Source organism: Chiroxiphia lanceolata, chromosome 11, assembly GCF_009829145.1.
Source record: "Chiroxiphia lanceolata isolate bChiLan1 chromosome 11, bChiLan1.pri, whole genome shotgun sequence".
In the NCBI taxonomy this organism is placed as follows: Eukaryota; Metazoa; Chordata; class Aves; order Passeriformes; family Pipridae; genus Chiroxiphia; species Chiroxiphia lanceolata.
Window position 1 is genome coordinate 17,008,296 of NC_045647.1, and position 17,674 is coordinate 17,025,969.

The window sequence follows — 17,674 nt, forward strand, 5'->3', positions numbered from 1 at the left end:
GAGCAGTCCTTTTCTTTGGGGGCGGCTTGGACCCTGCTGTAAACAAGCTGCCAAATTTCCAGTTACGTTCCGTCTCCTTTCCCCTACATTGTAATGGTTTTCTGTGGCACACAGAAGCAACACAAAAATCATTCCTGTGTTTTTCCACATCGTTGAAAAATGTTTCTTCAGTCCTTATTAACTTGGGACTTGGGATCTGCCACTGCTCATCTGTGTGCAGTAGAAACCAGGCCCACGCTGATGAGGATTTTGGTGTTAGTTCTCCCAGTATCTGAAAGGCCTATTTTTGTTAAAGGTTTTTGTGTCTTTCTTGAAAAAAAACAGTCAAGAGTTTTCCCACTGTTCTTGGGGAGGATTTCTGTGAATAGGAAACGAATTCATCCATTGGGATTTTACCAAAGACTTTTACATTGAATGGCTTTAAAGTATATTTAAAATGTTTATTTAAAATCCAAGTCAAATGATTTTTAACAAACTGTCTCAAGATAGAAGAGGCTGACTTTTTGGAGTAACTGTATTGTTTATTTGTTGTATTGCAGTAGCACCTAGAAATCCCTACTGTGCTAGATGCAGAACAAACACATAACAGAGCTGGTCCCTGCCTGGAGCTCACAGCCCTCAGCTTGGCCTCTGCCTCAGGGGTCAACCACGAGCTCCTGGGCTCTCTTGGGGCAGTGAGATCAAACCTGCAGCTTGGCCTCCTCATCACCCCCCAGCAGAGGAGAGATCAAGTAGGAGGCAAGTTTCAGAGAGCTGCACAACCTGCCCTTTCCTGCTGTACACTTCTCCAACTAATTTTTCCCAAGCTGTAGTTACACCAAGCCTGTGGCTGAGCCGTGTGGGCTTCCTGAGATCACTGCTGCTCCTTCAAGAGCTGTGGTTTCCTTGTTCCCAGTGTCCTCAGGCAGATAGAGGTGTTTGGATAAAAGGAAGCCTTTTCAGTGGTTTATATTATTTAAAAAAAAAAAAAAAAGTTTTCCTTTTTGTTTTGCCTTCTACATTTTCATTCTCATTCAGTACCTTCCCATGGTTGCTGCCATATGGGGCAAGAGGGAAGGATATACCAAAAAGCAAACCTGACATCACACATGCACACTGTCAATCATCAAAGTATCAAAAACAAAGCTTGCAAGAGCACAAACTTGTATAAATGTGGAGAGAGGGGGAAAAAAAAGGACACTGACTAAGCACATCAGGCCATTTTGTCCCTTTAGGCAGCTTTAGGAGAGGGTGGAAGAAACTCCACCCACTTTTGGAGCTTGTCTCCTGGGTCACCATCCCATCCTTTTCCACCTTCTCTCCCAACCCTCAGGTATAGCTGGGATTTGCCTATTCTGATTTACAGACCCTTACACAGACAGTCCCAGGTAGGGATGAATGAGGAATCCTTAACATTGGTTCATGCTTGATCAAGTTGGAGGGTCTTAGGGGAAAAATAAGCCAAACAATAGTTTCTCTAGACCTGTCTGTTCCCTTCTCTACTTCCACTCAGTGGCATGGACTGGCTCCTACGGGCTGGGAAGGTGATGGGATTCAGCAAATGAACAGGAAAGGGCAACTTCTCTGTCTGTGCTGGTTTTGGGCAGATCCCATCTGCTGTTTGTCCCTCCTGTGTGCAAAAGAGTGAGGGCAGAGCCATTGTGCTTCAGCTGCAGGGGGTGAAAGGGATGGGGCACCACAAGTAAACCCAGAGCCAGCAGTCTAATTAGGGATAACAAACATGCAAGTCAGAGCAGGGGCGAGGAGAGGTCTGGACCTTGGCAAACAGAAACCTTGCATTGTGGTTTCCAGTGTGTGCTGCAGCCTGGATCTGCTGGAAGCCACAAGAGTGGCTCGTGACTCACGCTGGCAGCAGCAGAGCAGCCGGCAGTTCAGCCCCGTGTCAGGAGAGGGGGGGCAGCTCCTTCTGCTGAGGTGCTTCTGAGGTGTTCCCCCAGAACTAAACAAATAAATAGCCTGAAGCTGTGAGTGTCCCTGGTGCAGCTCAGCAGAGCTGTCTCTGAGCCCCTGCTCCAGCAGACCCTGGTCTCGACCAGGCAAGGGCAATGTCAGAGAGGAGCTCTTTCAAAACACAAGCCAAACGCAGGGTGCTCTGCAACCAAACCCCTCTCCCTGCCTGTGAGAAGGTTGGGTTTCTGATTACTTGTTTCTGAATGTTTTGTCACAAACTTCCTTGGGAGATGGAGAAGATGGAAAAAAGATGAGATGAGTGCTCCCTGGCCCAAGCTCAATATCCAGAATCTTTGCTCAGAGCTCTCAAGGAAGAAGGGCTTCCTCAAAGAAGTCTCCTGTCCACAATGGGAGGAGATGCAGCACCTGTCTCTGGGAGCTCCCACTGTGCTCTGAGGTTACAATACCCCCTGTAGCTAAGGAAGGAAACTGTAGAGATGAGTCCAGGTACAGTCTTCTGAGTTCCACATACCCAAAAGTCTGTGGGAGCTTGGATGTGGACTCCTGTAACCTGTTACAGGGACAGGCTCAAACAGGTGCTGTTTGGATGTGAATCCTAATCCAAATTCCCACAGAACTTTGGCTGCCACTTGGCTGGGAGCCTTTATCCTATCTCTAATTCCACAAAAGAAACAAAAAAACCAATAAAGTAAAAGGTGCTTTTAAAATACCATGAGGAGAGAAACTGCCACGGAAATAAATAGCAAAAATAACAACGTTAACGTGCCCGGTGTCACAGCAGCTCTGAAATTCAAGTAGTGTGCCCATGCCCACAGTGCCTTCCACAGCCACTGCCGGCACAGGCCGAGGTTCAGAGCTCCGCTTGTGTCCCGTTGATCACTGAAACCAACTCCTCCCTGGCTGGAATGGACGTGGAGAGAAGGGGAGAGGGAAGATGGATGCAGTCTCTGCTGCCAGTCAGGTCTTTGCTGTGCCCACCCGGTGCCGCGTTTTAGCGGGACGGAGGCACAGAGTTCTCGTGTTTCTGCCTGAGATAGAGCAGCCACGGTTCAGAGCTGGAAAGGGTATTGCTTCAAATAGTCCCCCATCCGCCGGGGCAGGGGCAGCTGGTCCACGTCCGCCGTGCACTTGTTGATCCGCAGCCGGCACAGGTGCTGCAGGCTGGGAATGTTGTCCTTGCGGCCGAGCGGCCGGATGAGCTTCAGGTGCACTGCGGCTGCTGCCAGCTCCTTCTGCAGGGGAGGTAGAGGAGATGGAGGCGGGTAAGGAGCCTCGGTCTTGCTTTCCGTCGTGCAGGACATGACATAGTGCTGGATAAGACTGACCACGTCTGGGAAGGCCAGGATGCGAGGTTTGGACAAGTAGTTGGAGTCCAGCCGGAACTTGCTGTCGGTGTATTCGATGCGCACGTTGGTGGGACCTCGGTTTGTCTTGACGGAGAGTGTGAACAGGTAGCTGGGGTGGGTGCTGTCCCGAACCAGGAAGGTGCCCTCAGGCATCTTTTGGAGATGCTGCTTGGCCTCACTGGCAGTGATCGAGCCCCAGTACCAACCTGGAAAAGCATCCGAGAAAGAGCATGTTAGGGAAAGAATGCCAGAAAGGACTGGCAGTATATTTAGGGAAGCCTTAAAGCCTATTGAGTTCAGGGCCTGGGAAGCAACCAGGGCCAGAGTTGGCAAGACCTTCAGAAATTAAGACCAAGTCAAGTTCTAAGGGTTTCCTGCCTATGCTTGTTGTTACTGTGCTGGGGCTTGGGGTGAGGTTGGCTGCTCTGCAGCTGCTGCAGTTTACAGAGAAAAACCAATTTTTTTTCAGTTCTTTCTCCCAATTCAGTTATAAAAGATAAAGCTTTTGCTTACTCTAGAAATAAGTTAGTTCACGATATATGTTTGTAGATATTGCAAATGCACTTGCTGCATGCACAGGAGTCAGCCACGGCTGGGACAGGTTCCTATCTGAAGTGGGACTCGGAGATTCTTCCTGCAGCTCCCTGAATTGCAGAGTTGGCTCCCTGCAGCCCATGACTTTGGGAGTTGAGCCTTACCAGATTCTCGCAGGTAGGAGAAGGTTTTTGCAATGCAGAGAAGGTCTTCTTCAGGGTCCCGTGTCTGAGGTGGGTTGCTGTCTGGAACTGGAGCTGCAAAGGCAGGCGCAGACTCCTCCTGGAAGGCCATAACTGGGAGAGGCTGCATGATGGGCTCTGACAGTTCCTCAATGCCCCTGAGTGACAGTCTCCTGATCTTCTCCTCTGCCAGCAAAGGATGAGGTCTGAAATGAAGGGCACACTCTGCTATTTCTCCTTGCCGTGAAATGGGTTGCAGTGTCTGTTCAGTGCATGTGACATTGTACTACAACATGTTACGTTTTATAAACAGATCCTCAACATGATTATGTTTCAGAGAGAGGCAGGGAGGGGGAAATTACACAGCTAAAGATGAGCCCTTAGAAACGGAGAGAGAATTGGTCTCTTTGGCCTTGTAAGATGGTCTGTCTTGCCATTTAGGTCCATCTGAACCTGGTATTTATAGATGTTGCCTTTTTAATATGTAGTTTCAGAGGCAATAAGGTTTATAGCAGCATTATAGCTTCATTTACATGATTACGATGTTGGAGCATTTGTTTCTGCCAGTGGGTTTGTTAGTCATTTACTGCAATATAATTAGAAGCAGAATTGGGAATAGCTTGGGTTTTGTCCTACCCGCTTTCTGCCCAAGGATGACCTGATCCTGAACGAATCTGTTAGAACTCAGAGTGAGCTGATCGTGTAGTAGAATAATGGGAATTCTTATTTTAGCCAAGCCTGTGCACTACACCAACCCCACAGCACAACAAAGATCTCGGTGTGACTAATCCCTGCAGGATTACAGCGGGATGAGGTTCTGCCAGGAACATGAATCCCTTGTGGCCTAGAGAGAGCATTAGTGTAGCCATTCATCATCTATCACAGTTTCACAGGGCCTGCAGCTCTCATGGGCCATGGGTGCTCCTTCTCTGCAGCATGGAGATTCCTAAAGGAAGGCAAAGCTCCAGGAGGAGGATGGATGTCAGAGGCCAGGGAAATCTCCATTCCCAGGCAAGCTCCTGAGCAAAAATTACTTTTTGCCTCTGTGGAGGCTCTTTGCCTCTGCATGCCCTGTAGTGCTGCATGTCCTGTGTTACATCCCCCCCGTGCATCTCCCACACACTTGAGAATGTTCTTTCAGACATTTAACATAAAAGGTGGCTGAGTTTCCAGAGAAATACATTCCATCCTCAGCATGACACTGTCCCCGCACCGCTGGAGCTGGTGGTGATTGCACGGGCAGCAGCCACGTCCCCCCATCACTGAAGAGAGGAGCAGAAGGAGACTCTGAAGCCATAAGCACTTCCCTTCTGATCCTCCTCTTTCCCTGTGCTCTCTGTGAACAGGGAGACTTTAGGTACATGTGTTGTCAACTGATCCACCACCTGAAACTGCCGAGTCACAAGCATGGGACAGGGAGCAAGAAGAAGGGATGTAAAGGAAAAGTTGATTAGAGAGAACCTGAAAGCGCCTTCACACTGATTTGTGAATGACAGCCATGAGCAGTTCCCCAGCTCTGCATCTCTAATCAAACCATGTAGGTTTGGAGGAAGGTTTTTGTAAAACAACTGGTAAATTTAAATATGCAGAGACAGACTTCTTGCCCTTGCAATACATGGTATAACCCCACTGTTCTGTTGGTATTTAGAAAAGAACATTCTTCCTTTTTCCACGTGTCAAATCACACGTCAGAAGCAGGATATCTACTTGGTGTTCATGGCATCTGATCTTTATTTCTATTAATGGGTAGGAAACCAGGCCAAATAAAAGTGATTGCTGGCCCATATCCTCACCAGGCACCCTCGGTCACAGGGACTGCATTTTCAGGGGCTTTCACAGAACTCTGCATCTGAGTATACTTTTATACCTGGAGATCACTGTTGGGAAATGTCCAGCTTCTCTTTTAAATCCTACCTGAGATACCTTTGTAGGAGTTGAAGGCTGCATTTTTCAAGACAATGGGATGTCTCCGTCTTAATGTCATGGCCTTCACAAATGCCTGGTTACCTGCCTTCTTGGGGAAAGGGGATTCCCAATTCTCCATTTCCCCCCTTTCTGAGCAAGGATGACTCTAAACCAAATCCTGCCCTGTGCTGAACCTAACTAATAATTGGTGCAGTGCAAAAAGGGTGTCCCAGGCCGCTGGCAGAGCAGTGTCTCTTGGGGTGTTCTTATACCAACTGTTCCCACAGTTGAAAATGACAGTGACCAACATCAAGGAAAATCATTCCTGCTCCATTCGCTGCCCACTCGCTCCCCAGAACTCAAATACTGCAGTCCAGAGGCCAAGTCTCTCTGAACTTATTTTGTCCTGGAAAATTTTTCTGGCCTACCTTTTGGGAAAGGTTTTACACGTGAAGAAATCTTTTCTTGATCCTAGCATGGAGCTTTCTTGTTTTCTTTTTATATACCTGCTATGGAGAGGAAAATAGGAATTGGCTGAGAGACTGGGAAGGAAGGGAGAGGGAGGAAAGCTGCGCAGGGAAATGCCCGCCATGGATCGGGAGTACAGCTGTTCCTTTTGGGGCTGTATCAGTTCACACTTCCCTCCCCAAAAGACACATCAACTGTGTGAATTTGTCACTAGATGCCTTTTACAGAGCCACTTGGATCTCTCTGAAGCAGAGTCCATGTGCTTGAGATGAGGTTTCCCACTGTACTTTGTGCCACCTGAGGCTGAAGGAGCCCAGACCTCGTCACTGTGGAGGTCCTTCCACCACAGAAGGGCCGTACTTACACACTTCATAGTTTCCTTCTATACACCTGCCTTTTGCCCCTCTCTCCCCCTACAAAAACTCCTGGTGCAGCCATAGGCCCAAAGGAGCACAGTGGAACAGAGGAGGGGGATTAGAAATTCTCATAGACCAGGAGGTGCTGGTGTCCTAAATGACTTTGTCCATTGGTTGAGGAAACAAGAGCTGCTGCTGGGATCAAACAGAGCAGCTCCAAGCACAGAGCTGAGGGATCAGCAAGTAATGGCAGACTACAACTTTCAGTGCAAGAACACTTGCAAGAGGGTTAAGAAGGGTTTGCTGGGATAAGGACAGGTTGAGAAAGGTTTGCTGACATGAAAAAACCCTTTAATGGGGCAAAGAAAGGATTTGCAAATAGTCAGTGCTTGTAAGAAAGCAAGCAGAGGAGAGACGTGGAGGATCAGGACTGAACACGGTGAAGCTGTGAGGAGGAAGAAAACAGCTATACAAAATTTGGCATGTCTGGCTAGTAGTCTGTGTGGAGTCTCGAGAGAAACAGCAAATGAACTTCCCTATGCTTTGGCAACTAGTGTTTCAGAAAGCCTTGGAAAGGCAAGAAAGTTCAGGAGAGTCGGATATGTCTGATATCATTCAGTGTTAGCTTTGCAGTTACTGTGCTGATAAGGTAAACTTTGTAACACAGTACAAACAGTACAAGGAAAAGTGTGCTGAGCTGGTCTCCCTTCCCCTTCCATCAGCCGTGCCCCAAGACTTCCAAAGTGGGAGCTTGGTCTGAATAGGAAGGAGAGTATGGAGTCCAGGATATATGAAATCCTAGAGGATAATAAAAACTGAACAATAAATGGTCATAAAAATAGATATTAAAGGCAACCATCTGCACATCTGGCTCCATAACAAGTTCTTAGTGGGCAAGGGAAGCAGTAGCTCTGGTATGTTGACCTTGCAGGAAAGCTTCAGTTAAGGGTTTCCCAAAGCCCAAGTGGCAAACTGAGTTCCCTGTGTTGTGGTTATAAGAACTGCAGCTGCAGACTGAAAATAAGAGTGAAAACAAACCCACACAGGTAGTAGGAAATTATTGGTAAACACAAGCTCTCCTTGTCTGTGGAACAGATTTTGGGGGGAAATGGCAGAAAAATCCCCGTGCTTGTCATTGAAAGTAGACAAAGGAGGATTTTCCTCTGAGGAAAATCCCCTGAGCGAGGAGGGGTGGAAAATACTGAGGTGATGGCTCAGGATGAAACAAATGCTGACAATTTCCAAATATCTGCAGCATGTGTAAAATGGCGTGTGATTCCTGCAGACCAGGTATTTATCAGTTGGTGACCTGAGCTGATCATGGGGACACACCAACACACCGGTACCAGACACTGATACCGGAGAAGGCACTGGGATATTCCCTGTTGTGCCTCATGGCTTTCTTTCTGCTGAATGCTGTGTATATGTACAGACAGTTAAGCTTACACATGAAACAGCAGAAAAAGGAAATCAAGTGTTTAGCATAAATATCTCCTCAGCAACAGACAAAAGCACCTGAACTCCAGGGAAGTTTTTCCCTGTAAGCGATTTGGCCAAGAGGCCATTAGAGAACACTTACGGTCTCGGATCTGTGTCCCCCGTGATGCTGCACACGCCCCACTGAACACAAAGTTTTCACTCATTTGTACCCTCACAAAGGCTTTGAGTATCGTGCAGTTTTTCAGCAGTAGGAAGCCCGGAAATCAGGAATACTTTACGGTCCCATGATTTCGGCCGTGGAATCTGAAGCGCAGACACACGCACACAGAACTCGGCCACCCCAAGTCATTCCCGTTCCATTACAGTCACACACGGCCACTCACACGAGCTGAAAAACTGTCCCGGAGAACCGAACTAATTACAGTTATGGAACCTCAGGTTTTCAAAGGAGACCGGAGAGTATCTTACCCCTGAACACAGAGGATCATGTCACTCCTGGACCAAGGGAAAAGCATTAAGTCTTCAAGAACGTGGGAAATGCTTTCTCCTTTTCTCTTCTTGCCGCCTTTGCTTCCCCGAAGCAGCTGGTTCAGCCTCTAGTTGGGGTTCACGGGGAGAGAAGGCTGGAGAGTCCCAGCAAACCCTTTCCGCAGGAGGTTGTTCCAGTCACAGGAAAAGCCAAGAGAAGGCGAGCTGTCCGAGACAGACTTTAGCAACTTTGGCCAGGAAAACGTGTGCAGAAAATATAATGTATTCTTCCTCTGCTTTTCAGAAAACAGCAGCAAAAAAAAAAAAAAATAACCAGAGGAAATTACATATAAAGAGGAACTAATCTTCCTTCAGAGCAGTCTTTTAGAAAAAAATACTCAGAGCGCTCTGAAATAGTAATAAATAGGTAGCAATAAATAAGATCTCCCCGGGAGGAGCCGGAGAGCAGCGACCTGCCTTTGCGCTGGCTCCGGAGTAATGAGGCTCCGTGGAAGGAGGAAAAAAAAGAAAAGCAAACCTCCTTAGTAATCTTTTGTGTGCCCCTTTTAATCTGTTCCAGGAAGTGAGGGATTCCTGGAATCGTATTGTGTTCGCATCACTCTTCCTACATCAGCCACGCGGGGGGGGGAGGACTCCCCAGCGAGGGTATAAATAACCGCGTCCAGGGCGGGCGCGGCGCCGCTGCCTCGGCCAAGGGAGGGCCGGGCACGGCCCGGGGCCGGAGCGGAGCCCTCTCGGCGGGCAGGGCCGGGGAGCGGAGCCGTGCGGGGCCGCCACCGCCGCCGCGCGTGTTCGCGGAAACGCCTTTGATCCATTTCCAAGAACTTTCCAGGAACGCGGGGCGGGCGCTGCCAATGGGCACCGCGGCCGCTCCCGCCGCATGCGCGGGGCCCGCCCGGGGCGGAGCGCGGGGCCGACGGTGCCCACCCGCCCTGCCCGGGCCGGGGCGAGCTGCCGGGCCCGCTGCCTTTCGGTTATTCCCATCCGTTTGTCGTTTCTTCCCTCTTATGTATTTGTAGTTTTTGGTGTAATTGTATGTTCTCCCCCCCCGGGCCGGCGGTGCCTCTCCGTGCCGCAGCAGCACCGGTGCAAGGGGTGCTGAATGAGGGGCAGGTCGTGGGGCTGGAGGGGCAAACAAGGGAATGGGGCAGTTTTCCCGTGAGACGTGGTCCAAGGGAGGAGGGTGGTGTGGTGCAAGCTCTGCTAGTCGAGGCAGCGAAAGTGTCGTTGTCGCACCGCACGGGTTGTCTCGTGTTGTTGGTCACCTGGGAATCCCCCTGTGAATCAGGATTTCAGCTCGGTGGAGTCGCCTGGAAAAGGTTACGGCACCACCATGTTACCGTGCAGATCGCTGTCTGCTAAAACTGGGTGAGCCAGGAGGAAATATTACAGTTGCTTTTAGGGTTATTGAAGCTTTTATTTTTAAACACTTTATAACAAAAGCTTGGTCATTCTTTTCCTGCCACGAGTTGCCTCCTCTTCACATGTCAGAGATAAGAGAGAATGAGTGGTGTGTCTGCCACCTCCATCGAAGTAGATTGAATACTTAAAAGTATTAATAATCATTGCACCGTTCAGAACCGCAATGGATGGGGCCGCGAGCAGACGGGAGGGCAGGATGCTGATAAGGGTAGGGCTAGAAGGGTGTTCCCACAGGCATCAGCCAGAGAGCAGGCAGGCTGTGTTCGGTTCCTGACTCAGCCTTTCATCCCTGCTGTCTCCCCTGGCAGCTGCTCAGCCTCCTGCATTGCTCCCATCCGCTTTCTGGACTGCATCAGGGACTGCACTAATGAGTGCTGCTACTAATACCGGCCGGGGAGAGGGGTGCTGAGGGACATCTAAGTATCCAGAGGGATGGGAATGTCATCATGCAGGCACTCCTTGACCAATTTGCTTCTAAGCCTAAACGAGACTTGAGCTCACGCTCATCAGAGCATGTGTAAATTCATAGGAGAGGCGAGGGCACAGCGGAGGAATTTCAGTCCTCACCGTTTCTGTGCACAGCAAGTGCAACAGTCAGACGATCATTCAAAGGCTCACCCTTGTAGCTGCTCAGGGTTGCAGGGGGACACCTGCCTGCATGTGCCCCTTCACCTCTAAATGCCGGGCTGTTGAAGCCTCCTGTCGGCGGTGCAGCAGCGCGATGGATTGAACAGATCTACGCCAGAGAGGTGGGAGCGGCTGCCGCCCCCTGCAAACCGCAGTCAACCTGCACGTTCGGTTGGGATTTATTTCGTCGTCATCCTCGGAGGGGATGACGCCGCGATCACGGCTGTGCTGTCCCCGCAGGAGCGCTGCAGCCCGGCACGGGCAGCGAGGGGCTGTCTGCGTGGGTTTTTGCTTAGAATTGGGCTCCATCTAGTGATCCTCTTCAGAGGAGGCTTTGCGTGCAGGCTCGGTGCCGCTGGCTGAGCAGCATTTGTACCTCCGGAGCAGGGAAGCCGCGCTTAGAGCTGTGCAGTGCAAACATCCCCTGCAGAAGGGGGGCTCTGTCGGCAGCTTTGTCGCTGCTCTGTGGAGGCAGCGGGTGCTCAGGTCCTGCAGGACCCTGAGAGATGAGCATTGAATCCAAGTGTGTGTGAGCATCAATTAAAGGAGCTTGCTTTTGCGCTGGAAACTTCTTTAGGGGCCCACCTCGAAAAAGGAAAAAGTGTTCAGGCTAATGCCTGGGCTATTTTATCTACAAAATTAGTGATTGGTTTTAAATCAGAAGCAGTCAGTGATGCTTCATCACTCTACCTCGTTGGCACTCCTCGTGTACACGGTAATGCCCCAAGAAGGAAACAGCACCGTGTGCCCGATCTGCCAGTACCCCAGGCCTTGCACTGTCAAGAGAAATTGCTGCCCACTCCTCCAATAGTTGTTTAAACCCAGTTTATACTGATATAAATGGCTTTCCAGATCTCAGTGTTGAAGAATTAGGACATTAAAGAGGCAGTAGCAAGAAATATCGAATAATATCCTTGAGTGCTAGGCTTTAGTTATGAAAGGTACCAAAGAAAGCTCACAATAAAATCACAGGAGTAAGAAAATCCAGAAATCGTGAGCCAGTTAGTCCCTCAGGAAAGTTCACCAATACAACAGCACCATCTGCTGCTAAATGTGTGTTTGGTAACACCCACTGAGGGTGAGTTACAGCTTCCACTGTGCAGTTGGACATTTCTATAATCTTGTAGAGTTGGCATAAATGAAAAGTGACATCCAGAATCATAGCTCTTAAGAGGGGTCTCTGTGCCTGGGGGCTGGATTTACCTTCACCATAAGCTTGAAGGACTGAACCCCTTTGGTTACTGCATGGTCCTTCCCCTGTGCTGTAAGGTAAGAAACAGCATGGGACTGACCAAACATTAGCAATAACAAGCACCTTTTCCTGGTTTAGATGGGCCATTATTTAGATGGGCCTACTTGTTATTTGAGTAGGGCACACCAATTTCTGTAATTAAGAACAGGCACAAGGGTGATGAACTTGCTGTTGTGGTTTTAATTTCCCAGCCTGGTGTGGAGCAATGGAAGGAGTCTCCGGGGTGTGGGTGAGCTGTGCTATGGATACAGTGACATCTGAGCTGGCTCCATGAGAAGTAGGATGTGCAGAGAGGAATGGGTTTTATTTCAGGCTACAAAAAAATACTTTGGGGTTACTGTAAGGAACTCACCATATTCATTATCTGAAGGATTGCTGGCATGTGGTGACCCAGAAGGTGATTGTAGTGTGGCATATGTTAAGAGTTTTTCTGCTTGATTCAAATGCTGTTTTTCTGCAAAAACTGTATTCCTAAGTGGCCTGGAAGGCCATCCTGGGACTTCCAGGCAGTGCTGCCATACCCATTAGTTGTAGGATCTCTTTCAATGAAAGACAGAGATTCATTTCTTTTGCTCCACTGCAGCATAAAATGAAGTGCCATCTCCTGTGGACAGATTAGAAGATTTTTGATGCTTTTAATTTATGATCCTTCTGTGAAAAAACATGTCTTTTTTCCCCCTCTCTGCTGAAAGGGAAACATCCAAGTGGTATCTCTCTGACTCCCCCATCAATAAGCTGTGTCCTAAAGCTCCTTCTCTGCTTTAAGTTTCTTAGTGTAGGAGCAGGGATGGAGCCTCCCAAAATTTTCTCCATGACCAGGAAAAGGTTTCTGTAATAAGGTGTCTGAGTCCAGGGTTATAAAAACAGCTGTTCTACCCACTTCTGTAGGAAAATACCTGCTACGTGCTGACAGGAAGAAGTAATCTTGAGGAATGAAGTCAGGTATTAGGACAGGCTCTCCAGAATGAGAGACTGGTGTTCTTGAGACTTCCCTCTGCTTCACTGGCAGCTGGTTCATAGCCAGAATTTTGGTTCCTCCTGGAAACCATGTTCTAATCCCAGGTCAGGACAGAGGGTGTTGAAAATAAAAGAGAAGTTGTTCTAGCAATAAAGCATCAATAAAGATCACTGCCTATGAAAGAGCTTTATAAACCCAGTTTTACCTCAGCCCTGAGAGAAAAGGGCCAGGCTGTTTGCTGATGAGCTTTCCTAGTGTGGTCTTTTTTTTTTTTGTTTCCTTTTTGATAGTCTGAGACAGACACCCCCAGAGCAGAGCTGAAAGACAGGCGAAAAAAACATGCATCTAGTTTCTGATTCAGACCACTGTGTACATGACAGGCTAAACTAAAGATCCTACAAGAAGCTTCTTTTCTTCTCTTTCACATCAAAATACTGCGCTGCAGAGCTGCTCTTTCCTTCTTTTAATATCACAGATGCAGTTTCTCTAGAACTTCCTGGGGGATTTAATAAGGTTGTTGCAACCGCCCAACCAGACAAAGCCGTGTCCTCACTTCAACCTGGCAATACAGAGGATTTTCTCTATGGTGACATCTATATAATGCACCCCAGAGTGTGGATTTCTCATAACAGCAGAAAAAATATATAGCAGAAAAATTATATAGCTGTTACCCAAGAGGAAGCAATGTTTCAGAAAAAACAAGTCACGAGTTTTCAGCTGGTGGTGATAATTTCTTTATTATAGCTGATGGGATTTCCATGAGATGTTGCTGCCAAAGGGCTGACCTTCATGCAAATCACTTTTGTATATAACTAAACAGATACCTGTAGCATTCAGGTAAGTATAACTCCTCAAAATATGCCATCCCTCAGATACATTTGATGACATCAGCTTTCCTAGCTCTCTGATGAGAGCAAACTCAATACTTTCATTTTTGTTAAGAAAGGAGACATTTGAAAGTCTGAAATGTCTTTGATCCCAGTTATTAAATTGCTACAGCATGGCAAACAGGCAGTGAAAATACCCAATGGAATAGCCAAAATTCACCTCCTGTGTTTAAACAGTAGTGCTGTCCATCTGTAAAGCAGGTATCTGTGGTACTCAAGACACGAAAAAATCAGGGACAGCGTATCCAAACTGCATGCTGGCTAAAATATAAAGCTTTTCTAGGTTAAGCCACTGGTTAGAGAAAAGGAGCTGCTGCCTCAAAGCTTATTGCAAGAGCAGGACCTTATTGTTTTCTCCTATAAGCTATTTTTTATTTTGGGACAAGCCCGGCATAGCTGAGCTACCAAATCTCTCTTGAAATTAAGTTGTTTTGTGTTGTTGCTGTTGGGGACTTCTGGTAAAAATAGGATTAATGTTTAATTTACAGTTTTAGGGATTTTTGTGAAGATGAAAGAACTTTTGCTGTAGTGGGCTCTTAGCCTGTAATAGTACCGGTTTGGGTTTTTTTGTAGCTTCAAAAAGCAAACATCAATAAATAAATAAAAACGTCTGTTTGAATGAAAAATGTCCCCCGGCTCAGTGAGCTGCAGTGGGCCTGTCAGTGTGTCCTCCCCCAGCATCTCCAGAGAGTGCTAATGCAGCTCCACCTGCCAGGAGCACAAAGAGAAGCTGCAGGATCCAGAGAGTAATTCCCAGGGAGATTTAAAACTGGCATTTGAAAACAGACATTGTGGGAAATCCTCCTGGAGCCAGACAGGGGAGAACTGCAGCCAAGGTGACCACACTGTGCTTGCTCACCCCTGGGATGTCAGAGGTGCTGGGTGTGCCTGGATCCAGCAGGCTTGTCCTTCCCTGGAGCTTGTCAGAGAAATTATAAAACCTTAAGCAGCTTAAGAGAAGGATATTGTACAGATGAATGTTCTCAGCTCTGTACAAACCACACATGGATTGCAAAGGTTGGGATTTTCCTTCAGAGGGGGTACCCAGCACAGGTATGCAGGTACAGTACCTGAGACACCACACAGGTCACTACAGCAGAGCTGTTTTTTGCTTTGTGGTCATCCTTGTGTACAGTGAGGCTGTTTGATACTTGGGCTGCAGCTGGAAAAGCCTATTTTGGAGTTTATGGTGGATGAAATTAGCAGAGGGTTGGTCCCAGGCCTTACTAACCATGATTCACACTGGGTTTTTAAGGTGTTTGCCCTGTTTAAACTTAGTACTGGTTGCTGGTAAAACAGTGAACTTTGCTAAGGGCAGATATAGACAATATCAAATGGTGAACCCAAACAAGCTTTCCATCCCAGTAAGATACCCAGTGACTTGAATAATGTGTTTTGTATCCTCCCAGTTTAATTTTCCTCAGCAGGGAACTGTTGGTGACAACTAACTTCACGCATCCTGTCTCATTCCCTCATCTTTCCTCCTTTCTTTCCACACAAAGCTTATTCTTGTAATAGTTCGAAAGAGTCACAATTTCTTAATGAAATTCCTTACTTCTGACACACTCTGTAAAAAATAGCAACCCTTCAAGTAGACATCTGCTTGGAATTTTTGCAGTGTTTAATATTTCCCAGAATAGGGCCATAAATCGCCTTCTGCCAGCTTCAATGTGCCAGCCGTTGTAATTCCCGCTTGCTTTGGGGAGCCATAGGCTTCAGGGTCAGAGTTACATGGAAAGATCAAAATTGGGGCTGGGAGATCGGTGTGAGTGAATTTATTTCTCAAATTATAAAATGCAGGAGAGAGCGGAGAGATTTAGAAGTTTTCTGAAGGGCCTGACCCCCTGCAACTGTGCACTGGGGAGAGAAATGTAGTTACCTGTTGCAAAGAGAAGGAAATTACCATCCAGGACTAATAGAACAGAAAATACAGGCAGGAGCCACGGGAAGGAAAAGCAGAGCAAGCTGCTGACTGCAGAACAGTGTTATTGAAGGTTTGCAACCTGGGAGCTCAGTTATGTATCCATTTCTCTGAGACTGCCACAGTGGGAGGCGATGCGAAGCCTAAGAAGGCTGGAAGCCAAACCTGAAAAGGTTGGAAATAGCTGTTTTCCTCAGGGATTTGATTAGCCCAGAATAGGTGAACTGAATCAGGGGACCAGGCCCTCCAGCAGCTGAACTGCAGAAAGCCTGGAAGGGAAACCTGAGGCGGAATAGCGGTAGCATCACATCACATGGTGATGTACTGCAGATCCGCATCCTGCTAAGTTGAACTACTTTTTATTCCTTGGAGAAAGGGCTCATTAGCCCTTTTAATTATTTTCCTTACCGCTAGAACTCCAGATGCCATTACGTTATGTAAAATGACAAATGTATTTTTAACTTCTAAAGCATGTGAACTTTTAAGTTCCTTCCAGTGATACGAACACAGCTCCATTTCAATGCGTGACTCATCTTCACATGTAGGGGAAAAAAACCTCGGCGTTTCACATCCCTGTAACCACACGCCGTGCACCGGCGATGAGCGACAGTTGCTGTGGGAACCACCACTTTTAAATGTCCTGACTGTGCCCCCGAAAGTGCCAAGAAATACTGACCGCGTGGAATTTACTGGGAGCATTTAGTGACAGAACCCTTTCGGCTGAAGGATGATTGCCCGGGATCGCGTCTCGGTGCTTTGTTCACAGCAAGAGCCCGTTTCAAGCAGGGTTTGGAGGGAACGCGAGGATCCTTCCCCTTCCCAAAGGATCCATCGGGGCAGGGCCGGCGGTGCCACCGCGCGGGCGCGCTGCGGCACCAGCCCGGAGCCGCCGCGGCTCCAGCCCGCCCTCCTCCCCTCCGGCAGGGCCGTTTACCCCAGGACATTAATACCGTGATTAAAATCACCTTAAAATCACGGCGGGAGCTGCTCCGCACCCCCGCGGGGAACCTGCAGCCGCGCATGAGGCAGCTGCCGCTCCCCGCTCAGGCCCCGCGGGCCCGGCCCGGCCCAGCCCGGCCGGGGCGAACCGGGGGGCTCGGGGCGGCCCTGAGGGCTCGGTCCGGGCCGGTGCCGCCGCCCGCGGCTCGGGCGGGAAGGCGGCGCGCACCTGGCCGGGGCGGCGGGGCGGGCCCAGGCAGAGCCCGCCTTCCCCGCGCCTCTCCGGGAAGCCTCGGCTGGGGCCGCGCCGCCACAGCAGGTAAATCGTCCCCCGTGGCGGAGCTCCCCCCGCTCGGGTCCCCGCCGCCGTCACCCCCCGCCCCGCTCTCCTCGCTTCGCCTCAGGGCTCTCCCCCCTCGGTGAGGAGGCTGCGGGAGCGGCCCCGCTGCTCGTGGCTCAGTGTTAACGGGGCTCCCGGCCCCGGGACCCGCCCGGGGGCTCCCCCTCGGGGACCCAGCGGGGCCCGCACGGCTGTGGGAGCAGCACCATTGCAACCCCAGCTTTTGGGTGGTTTGGTGGCCCCTCAGCCGTGGGCCGCCTGCCCCTCGCTCTGTGGGCCCAGGCAGTTGAGGCGCTGTCCCAGGGTTCGGTGCCTGCCCAGGCAGTGCCGCTCTGGGGTTTGATTCAGGTGCTCGTGGTTCTCTTGCGTAATTTGGGAGTGTCAGGGTAAAGCAGGGGACCATTGTGGGGATTTCTACATAAAACATTGAGACAACAAGTTGTCGATGCAGATTTATAAGCTTAAGCTCCGTTCTGTTGTACAGAGCTTAGCTAACATTTTAGTCCAAGGCTTAGCAGTTGCTCAGTTTTGGTTGCAGTAAAAGCAGTGATTTATAAGTGCAGACTGATGCCAAAGTGTGCTTTCCTGAGGTGAGCCTCCACTCTTGGTCTAGCACCTGGTCATCTTGTTAAAAAAAGAAGAGAGAAAAGTGGTGAGGTGGGAGAACGTTAGTTGACCTCAGTTACTAACACCTGTT

At 49.0% G+C, this 17,674-nt stretch overlaps 2 protein-coding genes across 10 annotated transcripts in view; one reads left to right on the top strand and one right to left on the bottom strand.

Moving 5' to 3' along the window:
* MAPKAPK3 (MAPK activated protein kinase 3) overlaps positions 1–17,674 on the top strand; it is a 124,547-nt gene that overhangs the window by 58,857 nt on the left and 48,016 nt on the right. The window contains exon 1 of one of the 7 annotated variants that reach the window (XM_032699566.1): positions 9,591–9,646. The exons of 1 other annotated variant lie outside the window; for it this stretch is intronic. In XM_032699566.1, the coding sequence (XP_032555457.1) occupies positions 9,639–9,646 (8 nt within the window). In that variant the 5' untranslated portion in view covers positions 9,591–9,638. Of the gene's footprint in view, positions 1–9,590; positions 9,647–9,669; positions 10,000–11,332; positions 11,950–16,879; positions 16,957–17,252; positions 17,568–17,674 lie in introns of those variants that run through there. 5 more of the 7 variants (XM_032699562.1, XM_032699564.1, XM_032699568.1 and 2 more) reach the window with 5 other exon arrangements.
* CISH (cytokine inducible SH2 containing protein) lies at positions 427–9,276 on the bottom strand. 3 transcript variants are annotated; one of them, XM_032699571.1, is made up of 4 exons: positions 9,149–9,265; positions 8,611–8,903; positions 3,956–4,179; positions 427–3,463 (listed from the first exon to the last, which is right to left on the bottom strand). In XM_032699571.1, the coding sequence occupies exons 2-4, from the start codon at positions 8,655–8,657 to the stop codon at positions 2,961–2,963; spliced, it is 774 nt and encodes a 257-aa protein (XP_032555462.1). In that variant the 5' UTR covers positions 8,658–8,903; positions 9,149–9,265; the 3' UTR covers positions 427–2,960. The 3 variants fall into 3 exon arrangements, with proteins under 3 accessions (XP_032555462.1, XP_032555463.1, XP_032555464.1); XM_032699572.1 differs by having other exon boundaries at positions 8,611–9,276; XM_032699573.1 differs by lacking the exons at positions 8,611–8,903; positions 9,149–9,265 and adding an exon at positions 8,282–8,602.